A 22,145-nucleotide genomic window follows, 5' to 3' on the forward strand; every position below is an offset into this window, starting at 1 on the left:
CCACACCGGTCTCAGTGTCACCAGACCAATGTAAGCCAGCAAAAGTGTTCCTGATTACTAGCCACACCAGTCTCAGTGTCACCAGACCAATGTAAGCCAGCAACCGTGTTCCTGATTGGTAGCCACACCGGTCTCAGTGTCAGCAGACCAATGTAAGCCAGCAACAGTGTTCCTGATTGTTAGCCACACCGGTCTCAGTGTCACCAGACCAATGTAAGCCAGCAAAAGTGTTCCTGATTACTAGCCACACCAGTCTCAGTGTCACCAGACCAATGTAAGCCAGCAACCGTGTTCCTGATTGGTAGCCACACCGGTCTCAGTGTCACCAGACCAATGTAAGCCAGCAACAGTGTTCCTGATTGTTAGCCACACCGGTCTCAGTGTCACCAGACCAATGTAAGCCAGCAACAGTGTTCCTGATTGTTAGCCACACCGGTCTCAGTGTCACCAGAGCAGTTTAAACAAGCAACAGAGTTCCTGGTCACTTGCCCCACCATTTCCAGATTCACCAGACCAGTTTAAGCTACCAACAGTATCCCTGATCGCCGCCACATCAGGACCAGTGTCACCAGACCAGAGTAAGTCAGCAACAGTGTTCCTGATCACTAGCCACACCGGTCTCAGTGTCACCAGACCAGTGTAAGCCACAACATTGTTCCTGATTGCTAGCCATACTGGTCTCAGTGTCACCAGACCAGTGTAAACCAGCAACGGTGTTCTTGATCACTAGCCACACCAGTCTCAGGGTCACCAGACCAGTGTAAGCCAGAAACAGTGTTCCTAATTGCTAGCCACACTAGTTCCAGTGCCACCGGACCACCGTACGTTAGTAAAAATGTTCCTGACTGCCAACACACCAGTCCTGGTGTTGCCAGTTCAGCGCAGCCAGCAACAGTGTTCCTGTTCACCACCACACCAGTATGCTATGTCCATATTGTGTATTACAAATATCTTATTCATTTACAATTTTAGCTAAGATCAAGTGTAGTATCTGTTTGTATCAGTTTTTTAGAACAGACAGCTGTTGTCCTCTGAAAGCTGTCAACCTTGCAATTAGTAATTACTGATGTAACAGGTGGGTACTTGGGAGGCTGGATCCTTTCCTCTTGGGTTGATTCTGGCCTAGTGTACCAGGCTTGTCGCAAGTTATAGGCAGGATTTTCCTAATGCCTTTAGTAGGAATGCGGTTGCCCTTGTTTGGCTAGAGGTCGCAGAGCACAAAAGAGCTCTCAGTGAGCACAGCCATGTTTCTGTTCTAGTACTTAAAATAGGTGGTGTTGAGGCAAAGGTCCAGCAAAGGACTTAGTGCCGGTTAACACACATGTGGATTGGATGCGGTTTGAACTGCATCCAATCCGCATGACATGTGAAATAACATTACTTAACCTATGGTGTCTGTTCACACATGTCCGCTGCACTGGCGATGCAGATTCAGTGAGGTTTTAAAAAGAGTCCTGTACGATTTCTGAGCAGTGTGGTCTGGTTCAGGAGCTGATTACAGGCTATTGACTTCTCTGAGAACCATTTCTAAACCGCACATGTGTGAACAGGATAAAATCCTGACCTAAACCTGATGTAAACCTGACATGAACTGCTGAACAACTACTGTGTCAATTAGCTGTGAAACTTGAGCTTCAAGCTGCACCGCACATGTATGAATCAGCTATTACTTAGTCTAGTTTGAGATTGGTGCAATTGGCAAGAGTCTTTTCTCTTTTTAGATGTTTCCCTACAAAGTAACCTCTGCAGTGACAAGAGAGGTAACATCACAGGACACCATTGTCTCTTCTGACTCTAACATCAATCCACATATCTTTTTAACAAATCTTTTGTAGTTTTGAATATGATGAGTTGTGTTGCCAACTAAAAATGATTGTATTCATGACCACTGTGTATTTCCCCTGTCTTCTGGCAGGATGGTAATCCTGATCTCAACTAAGCAATGGAAGAGTCCTCCTCTCTAGTGGGGCCAGCTGGGAAGGAGGTGCTTTGGCACTGGACAAGACCACCAAGAACCTTAGATGGAGTTATTCTGCCTCTTCCACTGGTATATAGTTTTTGAGGGTGGAAGATTATGTAGTTGTGATGATATCCACCACAGGGACACATCAGGGTGCTACTGTGAAGTTCAGTCCCTTGGCGAGGACTTCTTTTACTGGCTATCTGTCTGAAAGGTTCTTTACTCACTAGTCTTTGTTACTTTGGGGTGTTCTACAATCATCGTTTTTCTTCTGGGTAATTCTGTTGGCATTGCACTTCACACTAGCAGGTTGGTGGACTTGTTGATCTGTTTTTCTATGCCCTTAGCATGCTGAGCTAGCTGACCTCATTTTATAAATTCAACCACTTTCTAAGATTTGATGCCAAACTCTATTTCATCAGCTTCCTGCCTTAAAGCAGATCAACGGTAAAGTGGGTCTGTCTTGCCTACCCATTTAGCAGTTGCTTTTAAACCTTTTTGTAAAATTTTTCTAGCCATAAAACCTTTTTTTTGCAGGTTGGGGTAAGTCGATGATGTTGACATCTGAGGCTGAAGCTTGGGAGGTTTCTGTAATCTGCTAATTTTCTTGTGTTTTTTCATATTCTCACACAAGTTTCAAGGTATACACCCCAAATTCATTGTCATATGTCTATGAAGGCTATTAGTTATCCAGGTCATAGTATCCACCAATGGTTAGTCACGTTCTACTGGACCTGTTCTGTAATGTTGAAGACATTTCATAGCCCAGTGGGCAGCACAGTGGCTAAGTGGTGGGCAGCACAGTGGCTAAGTGGTTAGCACTTCCGCCTGGCAGTACTAGGGTCATTGGTTCGAATCCCAGCCACGGCACCACCTGCCTGGAGTTTGCATGTTCTCCTTGTGCCTGCGTGGGTTTCCTCCGGGTACTCCGGTTTCCTCCCACACTCCAAAGACATGCTGGTAGGTTAATTGGATCCTGTCAAAATTGTCCCTTGTATATGGATGTGAGTTAGGGACCTTAGATTGTACGTCCCTTGAGGGTTAGGGACTGATGTGAATGTACAATATATATGTGAAGTGCTGCATAAATTGATGATGCTATATAAGTACCTGAAATAAATAAATAAATAGCCTATCGAAACCACTTCTTCAGCTCTAATGAATCCATGTAACACTGACATCTTGATCCAATCACCATGGAAAGGCAGATGTTTTTGTCCAAGAATAGGATGTGAGATGTGCAGATTGTGGAACCACCCTCTTCTACCACTCAACAGAAATAAAGAAGTGGCTTGGATAAGCTAGGAAAGGTCTTCAACATTACAGAACAAGTTCAGTTGAATGTGATTGACTGAAGAAGTGGCTTGGACAAGCTATTTTTAAAGGATAAGTTCACCTTTTGGACAAAAATAATTGTAATGCCTATGAAATGTGTCTACCTTGGACCCTTTTTTTCTTGGGTAATTTTTACAATAAAGCATTGTTGCCCAAATGCCAGGGGCATGAGAGGTGACTTGATGGCATTTCTTTAGCCAAAAGAACAGAGTCACAAGATATTCTGCTGAGAGCAAGATAAAAACGTGTTTATGGAATGAACCGTGTTTATGACATCTAGTAACCTCACATTAGGAGATACAAACCTGTTTAAGGACATCTAAGTTAACAATCCTGAAGTCTGGGGGAGTTGAAAAGAAGTTTTGGGGTAGATAAGAAGCAAAAGTGTGACTTTTCAGATAACGAATATGGTGGTTGAATGTGACTCTGTTAACCTCGTGGAACCCTTCCGCTAGCTCCTCCTGTGGTGGGTGTGGCACCACCCACTTTTGGACAGCTTCCAGAAAAGGCTATATGGGCTCATCGACTGGTCGTGCCTACAGCTTCTCCGTGACCCCCTGGGCAGTTTGGTTCCAATGGGATTTGTTCCTCCCAGCTTCCACATAGCTTTGGTAATGTATTAATTCTATGCTGTGACGCTGTCAAATGAAGTGTCTATTTCATGCTGTAATGCTCACATTATTATTGGTGTGTGTTATCATGCAGATTGTAAAGACCATAAGATATATCCTCCTGTGTGTTGTGTGATAATAAAAGTGGAGGTTTTTGACAGTGCAAGAATACTGCAGTTGGATTCTGTTATCTTTTGGAGTGCTGGGTGAATGCTATGATGTGCCAGGTCAGGTATTCATTTGGTAGATGGTCTTTCACATGCGTAGAACATGTAATGGTTTAAATGCTGATTAAAAGTATCTGCATGACATGTTGATAGTGTGTGTGTATATGACTTGTTTTTAGTTATTGCACCCAGCATCTCCATTACAATAATAAATGCACATATTTTTGCAGGTAATAAAATGTGCATTTATTATTTTTGTCTGCAGGAGCCTGGAAAGCATTTCACCATCAATCAGTAGACTGCTGGTGCCATGCAGGTCTCCATACAGGGATGTATGAGCACGCAGATATTCTGACAGAAAGCTTCAATGAACTACCATGGTGCTCCACAGTGCCATGGTAGTTCATTGAACACTACAAGCCGACAGCTGCTAAGGCTGTCGGGACTTGCAGTTCATTCATTCAAGGTAGTCGGTGAATGAATGGTGTGGCTGTGTGGACGGAGCTCTGCGCGGCTGTGCTGTTTTCAAATTTGACTGATAGTATGGGGAGACTTCTCCCCGTACTGTCAGAGGGAGGGGTGGTGGCGGGGAGATTTCTCCCCGTACTGTCAGAGGGAGGGGGGGTGGCAGGGAGACTTCTCCCTGTACTGTCAGAGGGCGGGGGGTGGTGGGGAGACTTCTCCATGTACTGTCAGAGGGAGGGGGGGTGGTGGGGAGACTTCTCCCTGTACTGTCAGAGGGAGGGGGGGGTGACGGGGAGTCTTCTCCCCGTACTGTCAGAGGGAGGGGGGGGCGGGGAGACTTCTCCCCGTACTGTCAGAGGGAGGGGGGTGGCGGGGAGACTTCTCCCCGTCCTGTCAGAGGGAGGGGGGTGGCGGGGAGACTTCTCCCCGTCCTGTCAGAGGTAGGGGGGTGGTGGGGAGATTTTTTCCCCGTACTGTCAGAGGGAGGGGGGCTGGTGGGGAGACTCCTCCCCACCATGTCAGAGGGAGGGGGGTGGCGGGGAGATTTCTCCCCGTACTGTCAGAGGGAGGGGGGTGGCGGGGAGACTTCTCCCCGTACTGTCGAGGGAGGGGGGGTGGTGGGGAGACTTCTCTGCGTACTGTCAGAGGGAGGGGGGGTGGCGGGGAGACTCCTCCCCGTACTGTCAGAGGGAGGGGGGGGTGGCGAGGAGATTTCTCCCCGTACTGTCAGAGGGAGGGGGGGTGGCAGGGAGACTTCTCCCCGTACTGTAAGAGGGAGGGGGGGTGGCGGCTATGGGAACATGTTACATGTTCCCAAAGGTGAACCTTAACCCCTTCATGCCTGAGGGTAAAACAAATCTAAATGCCTAAGCACAATTCTGCAACGTTGACGTGTTAGTAAAACCGTACATATCGTCACAACTACTTTGTACATCCAGGTGGATTATACCTTGTTTTTTTCAGGACAAATTGGGCTTTCATTTGGTGGTAAATGGTCATGGATAGCTCCTAATTTTTTTTTTATTATTAAAGGAAAACTGGGCCAAAATAGTAAAAAAAATCATTTTTTTAAATTTAACTGTGTGTTTCTTGTTACGACCATAACCTACCACCAAAGAACAACCCAAAATACATTCTCCAGTTCTTGACGATTGCAGCGATACCATATATGTGTATGTTATTTGTTGTTTGTACCCGTAGTACAGCCCAGAAACAACAGTGCGCATTTTGTTTTTGTCTTTTTTTTTATTTATTTTTTTACATAAAACACACTGTCACTGACATTGACATTAACACTAACTGACACTGATACCAATTTTTTTTTTTTAAATCCTGACCTTTGACCCTGACCTTTGCCCTTGACCCTGACCTTTGACCCTGACCTTGACCCAAACACTAACCCTGGTACTGAACTAGATCAAACCTTGATCTAGGTATTTTTCTTTATTTTTTAATATTTATTTATCTTTTTTTTTTTTTTTTCCAAACTTTTTTTTTCTCTCTCTATGTCAGGAGTTCGAGAGATACAATGTATCTCTCTTCTCCATTCATAGAGAGAGAGAAAACAAAGGGGCCGGGCTGCACAGTGATTGATCACTGTGATAGCCAATCAGAGACTATCACAGCGATCACGTGACCCGGAATAGGGAGTCCCGGGTCCCGATCGTTAGAACGGGACCTGGGGCTCTCAGTGACACCGCGGTCTTGGTGCTGGGAGCGCGCCGAGCGGCGCGCTCCCAGCACAAAGACAGGTACGCAAATATGCGGCCCCACGGAAAAAAGCCCAGGTCCGTGAGGCCGCATATTTGTGTTACGTCGGCGTCAAGGGGTTAACCTTATAGAACAAGCCCAGTTGAATGAGACTGAATACTATCAGATATTATTATTATTATTATTACTACGAGTTTATATAGCGCCAAAGGGTTTGCTCAGCGCTGTACAATAGGGGGGACAATACATGGCACAGTACAACAACAACAAACAACGTACGAGGGGTAAGAGGGCCCTACTCTTACGAGCTTACAAGGAAGCTCTAGATTGTAAGCTCGTAAGATATACCATAACTGTCACCATTCGTGGAAATTCGTCCTCAGAAATACCAAGCAGCCATTGCAGGAATGAATGTAGAGAGCATGACAATTTCATTCCTCGAAAAGACTATAAAAAAATATAAATACACATCTACATTCTTCAAAACACTGGATGAAATTTGAATATGATGTTCTTTCTGATCTTCTGTTAAGATTCGAGGCACCATCTTTGTGGAAACCTTTTTCATTCCCAAATCTTCCATTAGAATCTGCCACACTGTTTCCTTGTTCACATTCAGTTCTTCTGCCATCATTCACACCCTCAATCTTTGATCTGATTGTAGACGTGTTCACACTCTGTCCACATTTGCATCTGTCCTTTGTGTTTTTGCCTGCCCACTTCATTACACAGCGTTGACATACCATAGAAGAACACTTGATTTCTTCATGAAATGTTTATTATAAGCCTGTTGTAACAGAACTGAAGTTGCAATCACACTTTTGGAAATTTTCTTGCAAAATTTGATGTTAATCTGCTACTCCAGATTCCTGTCAATCATTTTCCACCAACGGTGCAACGTACACATGTGTTATTTCTTCTGCTAGGTTTTATTGCTGTCTGTGCCCTCATTAGGGAGGTTCACTCTCTCTATTTCTCCTGTTTCCCATTATCAGTGATAGTAAAAGAAAACTAGAAAAGCTCCAATTTCTGGGGAAATTGTGTGAAGTGTTCTTGCCTCCACCAGTAGTCTACAACTGGAGTGAGCGGAGTAACAGGGTGGAGTGGCTTGTCACTCTGCTGCCTGCTCACACACCTGGGTTCCTATGGCAACTCACTCTACAGCAAGGACAGTGAAGAGCAGTTAAAAACAAACTGCTCCAACTTGCTCACTTCACTGGCGGTTGCCATCTTCAAACGGTTGTAGTTTAAAAATTATTAATCCTACAGCTTTATATTGTGGGAATCACAAGACCGAGACCTACATTTTGATGCATAGTATGTCTTTGAAATATTCCAAATAAAGGCACAGTCGCAGTTTAGAAATTACCCTTCACATTTGAGGTGGCTAGAGTGAAGTTTCAATGAATGTCAATGGGCGGCGTGAGTTGCAAACAAATGGTCATATTGTGAAAACTATCAGGACTATGGCTTAGCCGTGGGCATTTTTAGAGGCAGCAGAGATAGCTGAACGTTTTGATATTTGTGTAGGTGAGATTGAAAATGAGGGAGTGATGGCAGTTTAGAAATCATGTCCTGATTTTTCAGCTCACACTCTAGCTTTTGTCAACTCACATTCTAGTTTTGAACATTGCGCCATTCATTCCTATGGGACCAATTTCACCACAAAAACGCCGATATTTCATGAACCATTCGGTGAAACATTCCACAAAGTAATAGCACACCAATCGGGAACAATCCGCACGTTTCGGTATATTACTGTCTATGTAGTGTAAAAACTGTGGGAGGAGTTAGGGTGGTAAATTTGGCTATAATAAGAAGAATATATATGTGGAAATATTAGGTGAATATTAGGTGGAAATATTAGGTGAAAGGTTCATCACAAAGGGGTATCCACGGGACCAGATTAAAAGTAAGATCGATATGGTTGGCAATACAGAAAGAGATGTATTTCTGGAGGATAAAGCTAAGGTCCAGGGTGGATCTAGGGGTCTGAGTAGTGATCAACAAGTGCCTGTAATATTGGATTTCAACGTACACTATAAGAAGATTGAGAAGATTTTTAAGAAGTATTGGCCCATTCTTAAGGTGGATCCAGTTTTGAGTAATATAATACCAGAACGGCCTCAATTTGTATATAGGAAAGCACCTTCACTTAGGACAAAGTTGGTGAAAAATGTACTAGACCCTCCTATAAAAAGTAAAACCATTACGTTTTTAGAACAAAAAGGTTTTTTTCCCTGTAAATTATGTTTTGCTTGTAAGGAGACAAAAGGACAGAACCCAAGATGCAAAGTTTTTGTGTCGCACAGTAATGGAGCAGAACATCTAATCAGAGATTTTATTACATGTAGAACGGAGGGTGTAGTATATGGTCTTCAATGCAAGTGCGGTCTCCAATACATTGGGAGAACCAAGCGACCAATGTGGAAGAGGATCCGCGAACATGTACAGAATATAAAAAAGGGTAACCCCAAACATAATGTTTCTAAACATTTTTCCCTTTATCATAATAAAGATCCGTCTTCACTATTGTTTTGGGGAATAGAAAAATATAATGGTCACTGGAGGGGTTCGCATAAAGTAAGATCGTTAAGTCAGGCCGAGTCGAAGTGGATCTATATTATGCAGACACAGGTACCCAGAGGTTTGAATGTAGAGTTCAACCTCAATTGTTTTATAAGTGATTTTTAATTATTTTAATTATTTTTAGTTAGGAGGTAGTCCACCTGATATGGTATGGTTTTGGTGTCTTGTTCTAATTATTTTATCATTTTTATGCAAATTTTATTCCTTTGTGCGTAATGTATTTCATATGTTGTTTCCTGCATGTGCGTGTATGGTTATATGCACAAGCAGGTTTTTTAACTAAGTTATTTAACTAAGTTTTTTAACTGAGTGGTTAATACATTGTTCCATGTTAGTTATTGCTTAGTATTTTATTAAAGTTGATTTGGGGTAGCTTAGCTATCCTATTTATCCTGCTAAAGTGCAAAATGGGTGTTATTATGCATGGGGTATATACAGGAGGTTTGTTGCTCCGTATACCCTTTTACCTGGTCCACAATATGGCTGCTAGATTATGTTGCGGATTTATTTTAGTACCTATTATCTGGACTCCGGGAAAATGGCCGCGGTGGGTGGGCTAGTTGGCTGATTGACACCCCAGCGGCCTATAAAAAGTAGTGTTCTCACTATGGGCGGTCACCCTGATGAAGTCACGTGGTATTCGTGATGCAACGCGTTGGTACGCCCTGACGACACTTCCGGTACGCGGTGACGTCACTTCCGACGCACGCGCCATATTGGGACTCCGGGTACACCCATAGCACGAGGATACAGGAGGATCATTTTAAGGCTGTATTCTTATTATGGACATGTGAGTGGGCATTCTATTTGTTTACAATCTTATCAATAAATATTGCGGTATCACGCTATGGCAAGTCTCTTCTTATGTCTCTGAGCATCATCTGGTGGTCTAATACCACCACTATATAGCAGCTGGAGTTGGCATTTGGGATTACAGCGTCTGAGGTAGCATCCAGTGTGGACCTTACCGGCTGGCACTCGAGGATTACACCTATAAGGTGCAAAGGCGTATTGGCCCTTGTGGTCAGTGCGGGGAGGTGAGGAGGCACTCTTACCATTTCTGGATTGTGACACCAGTGACACCAGTGGCACTTTCACGCTTGTTCAAGGATCACAGTCTTTGTGTGTAGTGGACTGTAATTTATGCACCTCTGTCACTTGTAGGAATTTTACATTCCTTTGCATGGTGTTTTGTGTCACCATCACTAGCATCTATTCACGTGCCCCAGTTGGGGGTTATGTTAGAGGTTTTATGCATGACTATATATAATCATCTGTTTATGTATATATATTATATTTTATATATGTGGGATTAGTGTTATTTGCCTTAGCGCCACACCAATTTTTCTTGTCTATATATGTGAGATAACAGCAAGTGGTCTTGCCATGCAAGAACACGTAATGACAAATTTTTAGGTTGACATCAGGACAGGAATAGAGGGGAAATATTCCAATGGGGACATTAGTTCTAGTGACACCCCAGGATTCCCTTGCTTTGGAGGAACTTTCCCTCACTTCCTGTTTTAGCTGTAAGACAGGACATGAAAGAGCAATCTCCACAACGGGACACAGATGGGAAAAATTGAAAGGAAAAAAACTGACAGGGGTTATAACCATCCAAAATAAAAAAGTCTTGGCTTTAGTGACACTTGAAATACAGAATGAGACTAGGATTATGACTGTTTCTGTGTAAAGCAAGTTCCCAGTCTATCCTACAGTGATAGGTGGCAGCTATTTCATCAATGGAGCCAAGACAGTGTAGGTTTCTGCAATCTAGGCCTAACACACAGGGCCTAGTCTCTATGACAACCCTATTGGTACACCACCCTCCTTAGAACTTCCCACAGATCTCTGCGACCAGCCTCGACTTCATCTGGAAGACGGCAACCAACCCTAATGTGCGTGAAGTTCCGCCCAAGCCCATGTCGCGTGACCTCCGTGCTGCTGATTGGCCAGCAGACAAGTCACTTACAGCCTGTTTCTAGCCGTCAGCGTAGGTTGTGGCGGCTCCGAGGGCTGGAGGAGCGGAAATCCCGGGTACGGCCAGCTAGGGTGGGGAAGAGATTGGTGTCCGCCCCCCACCCTCCTCCTGTATTCTCGGCTGGATGCTCGGCGCCCTGTGAGCAGGCTCCGGATCCGGGCCGGTGAGTGACCGTCTCCCCCCCGGGAGGGAGAGGCCCCCGGTGCGGGCCACAGTGCCGGGGGGAAGGGATGACTCTGGATTCCATGATGGCCTGCTGTCTGAGTGAGGAGGTGAAGGAGTCCAAAAGGATCAATGCCGAGATCGAGAAGCAGCTGAAGAAGGACAAGAAGGACTCCAGGCGGGAGCTGAAGCTGCTACTGCTAGGTACATAGAGGGGGGGGCTGTGTGTGTGTTCTAGGTACATGGAGGAGGGGGGCTGTGTGTGTGTTCTAGGTACATGGAGGAGGGGGGCTGTGTGTGTGTTCTAGGTACATGGAGGAGGGGGGCTGTGTGTGTTCTAGGTACATGGAGGAGGGGGGCTGTGTGTGTTCTAGGTACATGGAGGAGGGGGGCTGTGTGTGTTCTAGGTACATGGAGGAGGGGGGCTGTGTGTGTTCTAGGTACATGGAGGAGGGGGGCTGTGTGTGTTCTAGGTACATGGAGGAAGGGGGCTGTGTGTGTTCTAGGTACATGGAGGAGGGGGGCTGTGTGTGTGTGTGTTATAGGTACATGGAGGAGGGGGGCTGTGTGTGTGTTCTAAATACATGGAGGAGGGGGGCTGTGTGTGTGTTCTAGGTACATGGAGGAGGGGAGCTGTGTGTGTTATAGGTACATGGAGGAGGGGGGCTGTGTGTGTGTTCTAGGTACATGGAGGAGGGGGGCTGTGTGTGTGTTCTAGGTACATGGAGGAGGGGGGCTGTGTGTGTGTTCTAGGTACATGGAGGAGGGGGGCTGTGTGTGTGTTCTAGGTACATGGAGGTGGGGGTTGTGTGTGTTCTAGGTACATGGAGGAGGGGGGCTGTGTGTGTGTTCTAGGTACATGGAGGAGGGGGGCTGTGTGTGTGTTCTAGGTACATGGAGGTGGGGGTTGTGTGTGTTCTAGGTACATGGAGGTGGGGGGCTGTGTGTGTGTTCTAGGTACATGGAGGAGGGGGGCTGTGTGTGTTCTAGGTACATGGAGGAGGGGGGCTGTGTGTGTTCTAGGTACATGGAGGAGGGGAGCTGTGTGTGTTCTAGGTATATGGAGGAGGGGGGCTGTGTGTGTGTGTGTTCTAGGTACATGGAGGTGGGGGTTGTGTGTGTTCTAGGTATATGGAGGAGGGGGGCTGTGTGTGTGTTCTAGGTACATGGAGGAGGGGAGCTGTGTGTGTTCTAGGAACATGGAGGAGGGGGGCTGTGTGTGTGTTCTAGGTACATGGAGGAGGGGGCTGTGTGTGTGTTCTAGGTACATGGAGGAGGGGGGCTGTGTGTGTGTTCTAGGTACGTGGAGGAGGGGGGCTGCGTGTGTTCTAGGTATGCGGAGGAGGGGGGCTGCGTGTGTTCTAGGTACGCGGAGGAGGGGGGGCTGCGTGTGTTCTAGGTACGCGGAGGAGGGGGGGCTGCGTGTGTTCTAGGTACGCGGAGGAGGGGGGCTGCGTGTGTTCTAGGTACGCGGAGGAGGGGGGCTGCGTGTGTTCTAGGTACGCGGAGGAGGGGGGCTGCGTGTGTTCTAGGTACGCGGAGGAGGGGGGCTGCGTGTGTTCTAGGTACGCGGAGGAGGGGGCTGTGTGTGTGTTCTAGGTACGCGGAGGAGGGGGGCTGCGTGTGTTCTAGGTACGCGGAGGAGGGGGGCTGCGTGTGTTCTAGGTACGCGGAGGAGGGGGGCTGCGTGTGTTCTAGGTACGCGGAGGAGGGGGAGGCTGCGTGTGTTCTAGGTACGCGGAGGAGGGGGAGGCTGCGTGTGTTCTAGGTACGCGGAGGAGGGGGAGGCTGCGTGTGTTCTAGGTACGCGGAGGAGGGGGGGCTGCGTGTGTTCTAGGTACGCGGAGGAGGGGGGGGGGCTGCGTGTGTTCTAGGTACGCGGAGGAGGGGGGGGGCTGCGTGTGTTCTAGGTACGCGGAGGAGGGGGGGGGGCTGCGTGTGTTCTAGGTACGCGGAGGAGGGGGGGGGCTGCGTGTGTTCTAGGTACGCGGAGGAGGGGGGGGGGCTGCGTGTGTTCTAGGTACGCGGAGGAGGGGGGGGGGCTGCGTGTGTTCTAGGTACGCGGAGGAGGGGGGGGGCTGCGTGTGTTCTAGGTACGCGGAGGAGGGGGGGGGGGGCTGCGTGTGTTCTAGGTACGCGGAGGAGGGGGGGGCTGCGTGTGTTCTAGGTACGCGGAGGAGGGGGGGGGGCTGCGTGTGTTCTAGGTACGCGGAGGAGGGGGGGCTGCGTGTGTTCTAGGTACGCGGAGGAGGAGGGGGGGCTGCGTGTGTTCTAGGTACGCGGAGGAGGAGGGGGGGCTGCGTGTGTTCTAGGTACGCGGAGGAGGGGGGGGCTGTTCTAGGTACGCGGAGGAGGGGGGGGCTGTTCTAGGTAGGCGGAGGAGGGGGGGGCTGTTCTAGGTAGGCGGAGGAGGGGGGCTGCGTGTGTTCTAGGTAGGCGGAGGAGGGGGGCTGCGTGTGTTCTAGGTAGGCGGAGGAGGGGGGCTGCGTGTGTTCTAGGTAGGCGGAGGAGGGGGGCTGCGTGTGTTCTAGGTAGGCGGAGGAGGGGGGCTGCGTGTGTTCTAGGTAGGCGGAGGAGGGGGGGGGCTGTTCTAGGTAGGCGGAGGAGGGGGGGCTGTGTGCGCGTTCTAGGTAGGCGGAGGAGGGGGGGCTGTTCTAGGTACATGGGGGACCTGCTGTGTGTGTTCTAGGTAAATGGGGGGGGGGGAGTGCTGTGTGTGTGTTCTAGGTACACAGAGAGGGAGGGTTGAGTGCATCATACATGTTGAGAGGGAAGGGAGTGTCCGGTACGTTGCAATGGGGGACAGCTGTGCTTTGTGTGTGAGACCAGAATGTTTCCCATAAGTGATGGGGTTGTTGACAGATCTGCAGTGTTTGATATTAGCAGAATGCCTCATTTCTTAGTTGAGAAGTACAGGGCGCAGGATCCTTTAGCCTTTACCTGTGGGTGATGTGCAGCTACATTGAGGTGGTAGGACACTGGCCAAAAAATAGAAAGCTGCAGGGACATCCCCCTGTATAACCCTTTCCACTTTCAGCCTTGTTGCTTGAGTCCTTGGATGACAACCTCCTCTTACATCTTGTTTATGGAGTGTTTTTCTCTAAGATGATTCTATCAAGTTTCCCAGCTGCACCATAGCCACTAAGATTCCTTCTTCAGCTTCCCTTATCAGTTGACTCCTCAGCTGAGCTTCGGGGGACCATATCCAGACCTGGGGTTGGTAAAGGTGTGTGGCTGGCCTATAATGTTGCTGTAGGCACTTCATCTTGTGTGGATGGCTGCCTGGCTTCAGAAGCCTATAGTGTCTGTCACAGAAGGTTTTACCCTTTCTTCTCCACAGCACCAGAAGTTGTCTGAAGAGGGGTACTCACTTTTACACTGTGCATAGTATATCTCAAGTGCAGGGATTCGGTCACATAGCCTCAGACTCAGCATCTGGCTCCTGGATGGGTTGGGAATCTCTTTGATTCTATGTCTTCATTTGGGTACTCCACTGGTCACTTAGCTTTCCTCCTACTTATCTAGAGAGGAATTTTCTGCCACAGTGTTTGAATTAACAGGTAGAATTTCAGTCCTTTTAGAGGCTATAGATAACAGGGGTCTCAAGTGAACCCCTTCAGGTTTTCATCCTGGGTCAGTTCCAGACTCTGCTATAGCTGCAGACATACTGCTTAAGCAGGAGGTAGACTAGGAAGATTCCCCACTTTCCTGAGGAATCCGTTCGGGAAAAGTCGCCCTTCAGCTGAAATCTCATCAAAACTGCTGAGTAAAGATGGATTGAAAATTGTCTGGTTCAGAAGGGACTGGTTGAAATTTGATGCATCTGTGGTCATTACCGTTCATGAGATGTTGATTGAATGATTGACTTCTGACAAATGTGCATGTTAGAATATTTCTGTTCAGTCAGTGCTGCAGTGCTTAACAGTGTAATCGAACAGCAAAGGAGTACTCCACTGTCAGAATACAGTAACGCAGCAGGAAGGATTCCTGTCTCCACCTCGCTTGTATAGATGGAGGAATCAATTCGGTTTGTTTTTTTTTTGATCAGCCCGTTTTCTGATTTCATAAAAACTATTCATGTGTGACCAGCTTAAGGATACAATTTCTACCCTTGTTGATGCTGTATGTTCTTGTTTAATTATGGCGCAGCCTGAGTCTGCTCACCACAGGGTTCCTACAATTACCCAAGCCTAGATGGGTTCCTAAAATTACCCAAGCCTAGATGGGCTTCCTACAATTACCCAAGCCTAGATGGGGTTCCTACAATTACCCAAGCCTAGATGGGGTTCCTACAATTACCCAAGCCTAGATGGGGTTCCTACAATTACCCAAGCCTAGATGGGCTTCCTACAATTACCCAAGCCTAGATGGGCTTCCTACAATTACCCAAGCCTAGATGGGCTTCCTACAATTACCCAAGCCTAGATGGGCTTCCTACAATTACCCAAGCCTAGATGGGCTTCCTACAATTACCCAAGCCTAGATGGGCTTCCTACAATTACCCAAGCCTAGATGGGCTTCCTACAATTACCCAAGCCTAGATGGGCTTCCTACAATTACCCAAGCCTAGATGGGCTTCCTACAATTACCCAAGCCTAGATGGGCTTCCTACAATTACCCAAGCCTAGATGGGCTTCCTACAATTACCCAAGCCTAGATGGGCTTCCTACAATTACCCAAGCCTAGATGGGCTTCCTACAATTACCCAAGCCTAGATGGGCTTCCTACAATTACCCAAGCCTAGATGGGCTTCCTACAATTACCCAAGCCTAGATGGGCTTCCTACAATTACCCAAGCCTAGATGGGCTTCCTACAATTACCCAAGCCTAGATGGGCTTCCTACAATTACCCAAGCCTAGATGGGCTTCCTACAATTACCCAAGCCTAGATGGGCTTCCTACAATTACCCAAGCCTAGATGGGCTTCCTACAATTACCCAAGCCTAGATGGGCTTCCTACAATTACCCAAGACTGTCCTATATGGTGATTGGTTTTTGCTCAGTAATATCCTATTGAGGAGAGTGTCATGCAAAAATGGAACTACTCTGTGATGGACCATGTAATTTCTTGTCTTTAACAAGATGTTTACAGTTACTGTAGAGGATGTAAATGGATAGAAAACTGGCTAAAAGATTGTATTCAGAGAGTAGTGGTTAATGATTCATACTCTGAATGGTCTGGGGTCGTCAGTGGTGTACTCCAAGGTTCAGTGTTGGGACCCTTACTTTTTAATACATTTATAAATAATATAGGGTCTGGAATTAAAAATCCCATTTCAGTCTTTGCAGATGACACCAAGCTGTGCAGTGGAATAACGTCCTTACAGGATGTCTCCAACTTACAAGCCGACCTCAATGCACTGTTTAATTGGGCAACTATGTGGCAAATGAGGTTTAATGTTGATAAATGTAAGGTTATGCACTTGGGGGCTAAGAATATGGATGCATCATACATACTAGGGGGGGGGGGGTACAGCTGGGGGAATCAATGGTGAAGGATCTGGGAGTTCTGGTAGATCACAAGCTTAATAATGGCATGCAATGCCAAGCTGCAGTTTCTAAAGCGAGCAAAATCCTCTCTTGTATTAAAAGAGGTATAGACTCCAGAGAGAGAGATATCATATTACCCCTATACAAATCATTAGTAACACCTCATCTGGAATATGCAGTTCAGTTTTGGGCACCAATTCACAAAAAGAACATTGGGGAACTGGAGAAAGTACAGAGAAGTCAACCAAACCGATAAGAGGCATGGAGGAGATCAGCTATGAGGAAATAGAGGAACTGAATTACTCCTCTCTTGAGGAGATTAAGGGGGGATATGATCAACATGTATAAATACATCAGTGGTTCATATAGTGAACTCGTTGTAGAGTTATTCACCCTGAGGTCATCACAGAGGACAAGGGGGCACTCTTTACGTCTGGAGGAAAAGAAATTTAATCTCCAAACACGGAAAGGTTTCTTCACAGTGAGAGCTGTGAAAATGTGGAATAGACTCCCTCAAGAGTTGGTTCTGGCCAGCTCAGTGGATTGCTTCAAAAAAGGCCTGGATTCTTAGATACACAGAATATAACTGGATACTAACATTTATAGGTAAAGTTGATCCACGGAATATCCAATTGCCTCTTGGGGGATCAGGAAGGAATTTTTTTTTCTAGCATGAACAAATTGGATCATGCTTTGCTGGGTTTTTTTGCTTTCCTGGATCAACTGTGGGTATAGGATTATAACTTTTTTTCTTTTTCATGGTTGAACTGGATGGATTTTTGTCTTTTTATTTTTCCGCCAGACAAATTTTGTAACTATATAATCGTATTTTCAGTGATCTCGTGGACAAAAGATTAGAGGCCCTCTTTGAGACCCTTTATCTTTTGACAGTCTTCTTCGCACAATCTTCAGTTGCTTTCATGGCTGTTTGCCAGACCTTTCTGTAGTCTTTCTGACCTTTTTGAGTCTTTCTGTACACCAACAGCAAGAGATTTTACTTATGGCCTTAGTGTGACCACTGTGTGCATGGCTTGGAATATATGCTCCACCAGGTCTCCAGGATTAGCTGAATTCTGTCAGTAAAACTCCCAAGCAATAAATGCCTAGAGTGTCTGCACTTTGTAGGAGAATGCTTGGTTGGTCCCTCTTTTTGGATAAGTACACTAGTTGAGTACTCTTCTTCTCCTCCAATCCCCCCCCCGGAAGAAGAAGGCCCACAATTCCACAGGGTAGTCCTTGTATTCCTGAGGTTAGGAAAAGTTCCTTTCGTCCCTCTCAGGCCTCCAGGCTGAAGTCTAAAACAAACCTTTGGTGGAAGCGTCTGTTGACCTGGTCCAAGGAAATCTCATACGTCTTGGTTCATAGATTCACTTCTGGGGAGCTACAAACTAGAGTTTTGGGCTCCTCCCTCTTCCCCATTTCATGCTTTCCAACTTGCCTCCTTTCTCAGGTGGATCTTCTTGCTGCTGTTTAGCAACCCCTCTCGCAGAGAACCATTGCCCCAGTCCCAAGTGAGAAATGCTTTCAAGGTTCCTGCTTGGGCCTTTTCACAGTTCCCAAGCCAAATGCAGATGTTTGGCCCATTTTGGAGTTACAGACACTTTAACTTCCTGTTAAAGACACTTCCTTCCCGTTCCTGCAAGTTCCAAAGTTCAGCATGGAAAATGATTAGCTCTGTCAATTGCTTTCCTTGTTCTGAAGGTTATATTGGCTTTAGTAGACTTCCAGGATTCGTACTTGCACATTCCCATCTTTCCTCCTTCTACTCCTCTTCTGTCCTGTCCAGGCCATTTGGTCCTAGGGTCAACCCTTGATTCATGCTTGCTTTTGAGGGTCTTGGGTTTGATAGTAGCCTCCATTGTGAGGTGTGCATTATGCCCAGTTCATTCCAGACCATTGCAGTTTGACATTAGGGCAGTGTGGACCAACTCTTGCTACTGATCTGCAAGGTCAAACTCCCTGTTATGGTGGAGTTTCAATCTGGTGATGGTGTTGGGGTATTCCCTACCAACTCGAAGGCTAGAAAGTTGGCGCCTTGGAATGTCTGCCACTGAACCTAGTAGGCCTATTTTGCCTGGTGTGAATATAGGAAGTTCTATCCCAGGAAGTACTCCTGTTCTTTCTACAGTCTGGTCTAGATCATCATCTATCCTTGAGTACCTTCTTGAGACAAATCTCAACATTAGCCATTCTGTTTCAAAGATCGCTGGTCCTTCACTCCATTGTTGAGGCATTTGTGCAGGTTAGCAAACACATTTTCCCACCTGTACATTCCTTTAACTTTTTGGGATCTTATCATGGTTCTTTTGGCCCTACAGAGGCTGCCCTTTAAAACCTATTCATGTTATTGCCTTATCTTACTGGCAAGGTGGTCTTTCTCTTTGCTGTCACTTCTTTATGGAGGGTCTCTGAGTCAGCTGTCTTATGCTGTAAAAGCTTTTGCTAGTGTTACACAAAGGAAATGTGCTAACTCCTAAAGCCTCTATCTCTATGAGGCGGTTACCTCCTTCCACTTCAACCAGGACATTATCCTTCTCTTATGTCCTGCTCTGAATCTTCTCTCCACTGTCCTAATGTGGTACGCGCTTTGAGAGTCTGTCTCTCGGCTATAGCCTCTTTTAGGCAATTGGATTCCTCTTTGTACTTCTGATTCTTGTTCCGCCATTGCTAGCTGGGATTAGACAAGTCATCATTTTAAGACTGTGGTCTAAAGAATAGGATTCCCATCTTCCCTGTTAAACACCACACACATTTTACAAATCACTTTGTTTTAACAAAAAAAAAATACAAAAACATGTTCTACTTATCTAACCCCGATCCTCCATCCTCCTCCGACACTCCTGGCTTCTCCCTCCTCCGACACTCCTGGCTTCTCCCTCCTCCGACACTCCTGGCTTCTCCCTCCTCCGACACTCCTGGCTTCTCCCTCCTCCGACACTCCTGGCTTCTCCCTCCTCCGACACTCCTGGCTTCTCCTCAATGTGCAACCAAAGCGCTTCCTGATGTGGAACACTTGCGTGCTTGATCCCAAGCCCTGTTACCTGCATCCAAAGACACAGGCAGTGGGGCTTAGTCAAATCCTGTGATAAAGGAGAGGGGGCAAGGCTCACTGCAGCGGAAGCCAATGGCTTCAGCTGCCTCAGCAAAACCTTGGGGAGCCACTACAGACAGGCCCAGTGCTGGATCGAGATCAGGCTCAGGTAAGTATAACAGGGCTGAGGGAATGCATGAAGGTAAAAGTTGTGCAAGCTTTAGAACCACTTTAACGTACACTCTACTAGATCTGTTAGTGCTTCATGGGTTTTTCTTCATCAAACATCCATTTCCAATATTTGCATGGCTGCCACCTAGTTTTCTGTTCACGCATTTGTTAAGCTTTACCAGGTGGATGCCAGGGCTGTTCTGATGTCAGTTTTGGGCATAAGGTGCTACAAGCTGCTCTGAGTTCTGTTGAGCCTTTCTTGATCAATTTGTTATTTGGGCTTGTTCACATTGTTTGCTGTGTTGTCCACCCCACAGTTGGACATCCCTTGATCAGAAGCATACAGGGAATGCATTGTTTGCAAGGAGTCAGCTGACTTGTAGACTTGAGTTGAGATCTAGCGCTAAAGCACAGCCACTGTAAAGCACTGCAGAGCAGGAAGTAGAGCCTGTATATGTAATAAGCAAATACAGTATAGCTGCGTCCTTGTAAATATATTGCTGTAAATTATAACTTGGAAACAGGTGTGTTTGAAGAGGAGTGTTTTACAGGCAGAAAAAAAAACATCACCAGCCAGGGGTGTGGATTTTTTTTTTTTTCTAAATAAACTGCTTGTCCAAGGAATAAATTTGGGTCCCAATCTACTTGTCCCTCATGACAAATGGTAGTAGTATTTTACAGGATTTATATAGCGCCAACAGTTTGGGCAACGCTTTACTAAATGAAGGCAGACGTTACAGTACAATTTGGTAGAGAAGAAATCCGAGGTCCCTGCTCGTTAGAGCTTACAATCTAAGTAGACAAGAATAATTTTAACCAAACCATATTTATATCTGAGGTGTTTTTAGGAATGTCTGGGGCTTTTAAAAATAAATTGGGCTTGATGGCAACTTATCTTCTACTCACTTCTCTGCCTGTCTTCAGCACTGCACCTGTGGATTAGCAGGGAGGGGAGGGATCTTGCAGTGTAATGAGCACCAATTGGGTGCTCATTTGGAAAGGGGAGTGTCGGGCGCTCTCAACGCTTAGCAGAAGCGCATCTGTTGAACGAGTAAAAGACGCCGGCTCCAATGAAGAAAAAAAAAAAAAAGTTATTTCTTCAGGTTACCCTTGCACACAGAAGCACTTGGGTGCTCAGTACAAGTGCATGCTGAGCAGCCAAATCATGCTCTGGTGTCTGTTCCTTTAAATGCACAATAATAATAATAATAATAATAAATGCACATTTTGTGCAGGTAAATATGCATTTACAATTTTTATTTTTTTCAGATAATGTAATGCAAGACTCCTGCAGTCTCACTGTGATCTGTCTGTGTACATCATACAAGCAGGCAGTTTCACACTGGCAGGAAGAATCGATGAACTACCAGAGTGCAGATCGCACTGCATTACATTCTTTCCCGGCCTCGCTGGCCAGTGACACTGTCAATGGGGACCCGGAAGTGACATCATATATGTCGCTTCTGGGCCAGAAACAAGAAGGGGAGGAGAGCGGATGTGTATCCGCTCTCCTCACTCCACTCTAACTGGCTCCACCTGCTATTATTGGTCCTGGGCTCTGCTTGCCCATCTGTGGGCCAAGGACCAGCATGCTTAGTGAGGGGGGGCAGGGGTAAAGGTCAACATGAACTACATGTCCTGGGCGCCGGGCAATGCAAATTTCATTTCCTTGGCAGCGCATTCAGGAGAGGACCGTCCAGGCAGAAACAAAATGCAGAACGTCTATAAATGCTAAGGGCGTTTATGTGCATTAATGTATTTTATTGGGCAGAATATATTCCTGTTCTTGACAATAGAATGCAGTAATGAGCATAAATACATGTGCAATAATATGCAGCTTTCACTGTGTGAGTGGACTCTTTTTAGAGCACTGAAATGCACCAAACAATGCACATTCTGCGCCAGTAGCACAAGTTGTCCAAAAGACAACCGGTAGTATAAATCACCTGATTTTTCTTATGCTTAAAGAGGAGCTCCACCCAAAAGGGGAAGGTCCACTTTAAGGACTGCTCCCCTGCAAGGATTGGCACCTTTTGGGGGGCGGGGGGGAGCGGCTACCCAAAATTGACAGCTACCCGCTCCCACTTCCGGTCCGATTGCCTAGGCAATTGGAAGCGGAAGGTGTCCTCCCTCCCTTTTTTAGTCTTTTGGGACACATGAGACAGGTCCCAGAAGAGTACAGGACTATTCAGGAAGCGCAGCGCAACTCGCACATGCGCAGTGTGTACAAGGCTGTGAAGCCGCAATCTGTCACAGCCGGGTGCCCACACTGAAGATGCCGGCCTCCTGGAATACAGGACAGCTGGTGAAACGAGCTGCGGGGGACACACCACGGGACCGAGGGACAGGTAAGTGGCTGTTTTTTTAGAAGTTGGCAGCTACAGTTTTTGTAGCTGCTGACTTATTTTTTGACAGGGTTAGTGGAACTCCGCTTTGATGCAGGCCATAGACGGTTCGTTTATTGGTCGATTTT

At 46.6% G+C, this 22,145-nt stretch overlaps 1 protein-coding gene across 1 annotated transcript in view; it reads left to right on the forward strand.

Annotated features, from left to right (window-relative positions):
- The first annotated feature begins 10,835 nt into the window (after nt 1-10,835).
- The window catches only part of LOC149470066 (guanine nucleotide-binding protein subunit alpha-11), a 99,182-nt gene continuing 87,872 nt past the window's right edge, over nt 10,836-22,145 (forward strand). The window contains exon 1 of the mRNA XM_089667121.1: nt 10,836-11,184. Coding sequence (XP_089523247.1) covers nt 11,049-11,184 — 136 coding nt within the window. The 5' untranslated portion in view covers nt 10,836-11,048. The remainder of the gene's footprint in view (nt 11,185-22,145) is intronic.

Source organism: Staurois parvus, unplaced genomic scaffold (assembly GCF_062004578.1).
Source record: "Staurois parvus isolate SC_StPar_1 unplaced genomic scaffold, SC_StPar_1.0 ptg000053l, whole genome shotgun sequence".
In the NCBI taxonomy this organism is placed as follows: domain Eukaryota; kingdom Metazoa; phylum Chordata; class Amphibia; order Anura; family Ranidae; genus Staurois; species Staurois parvus.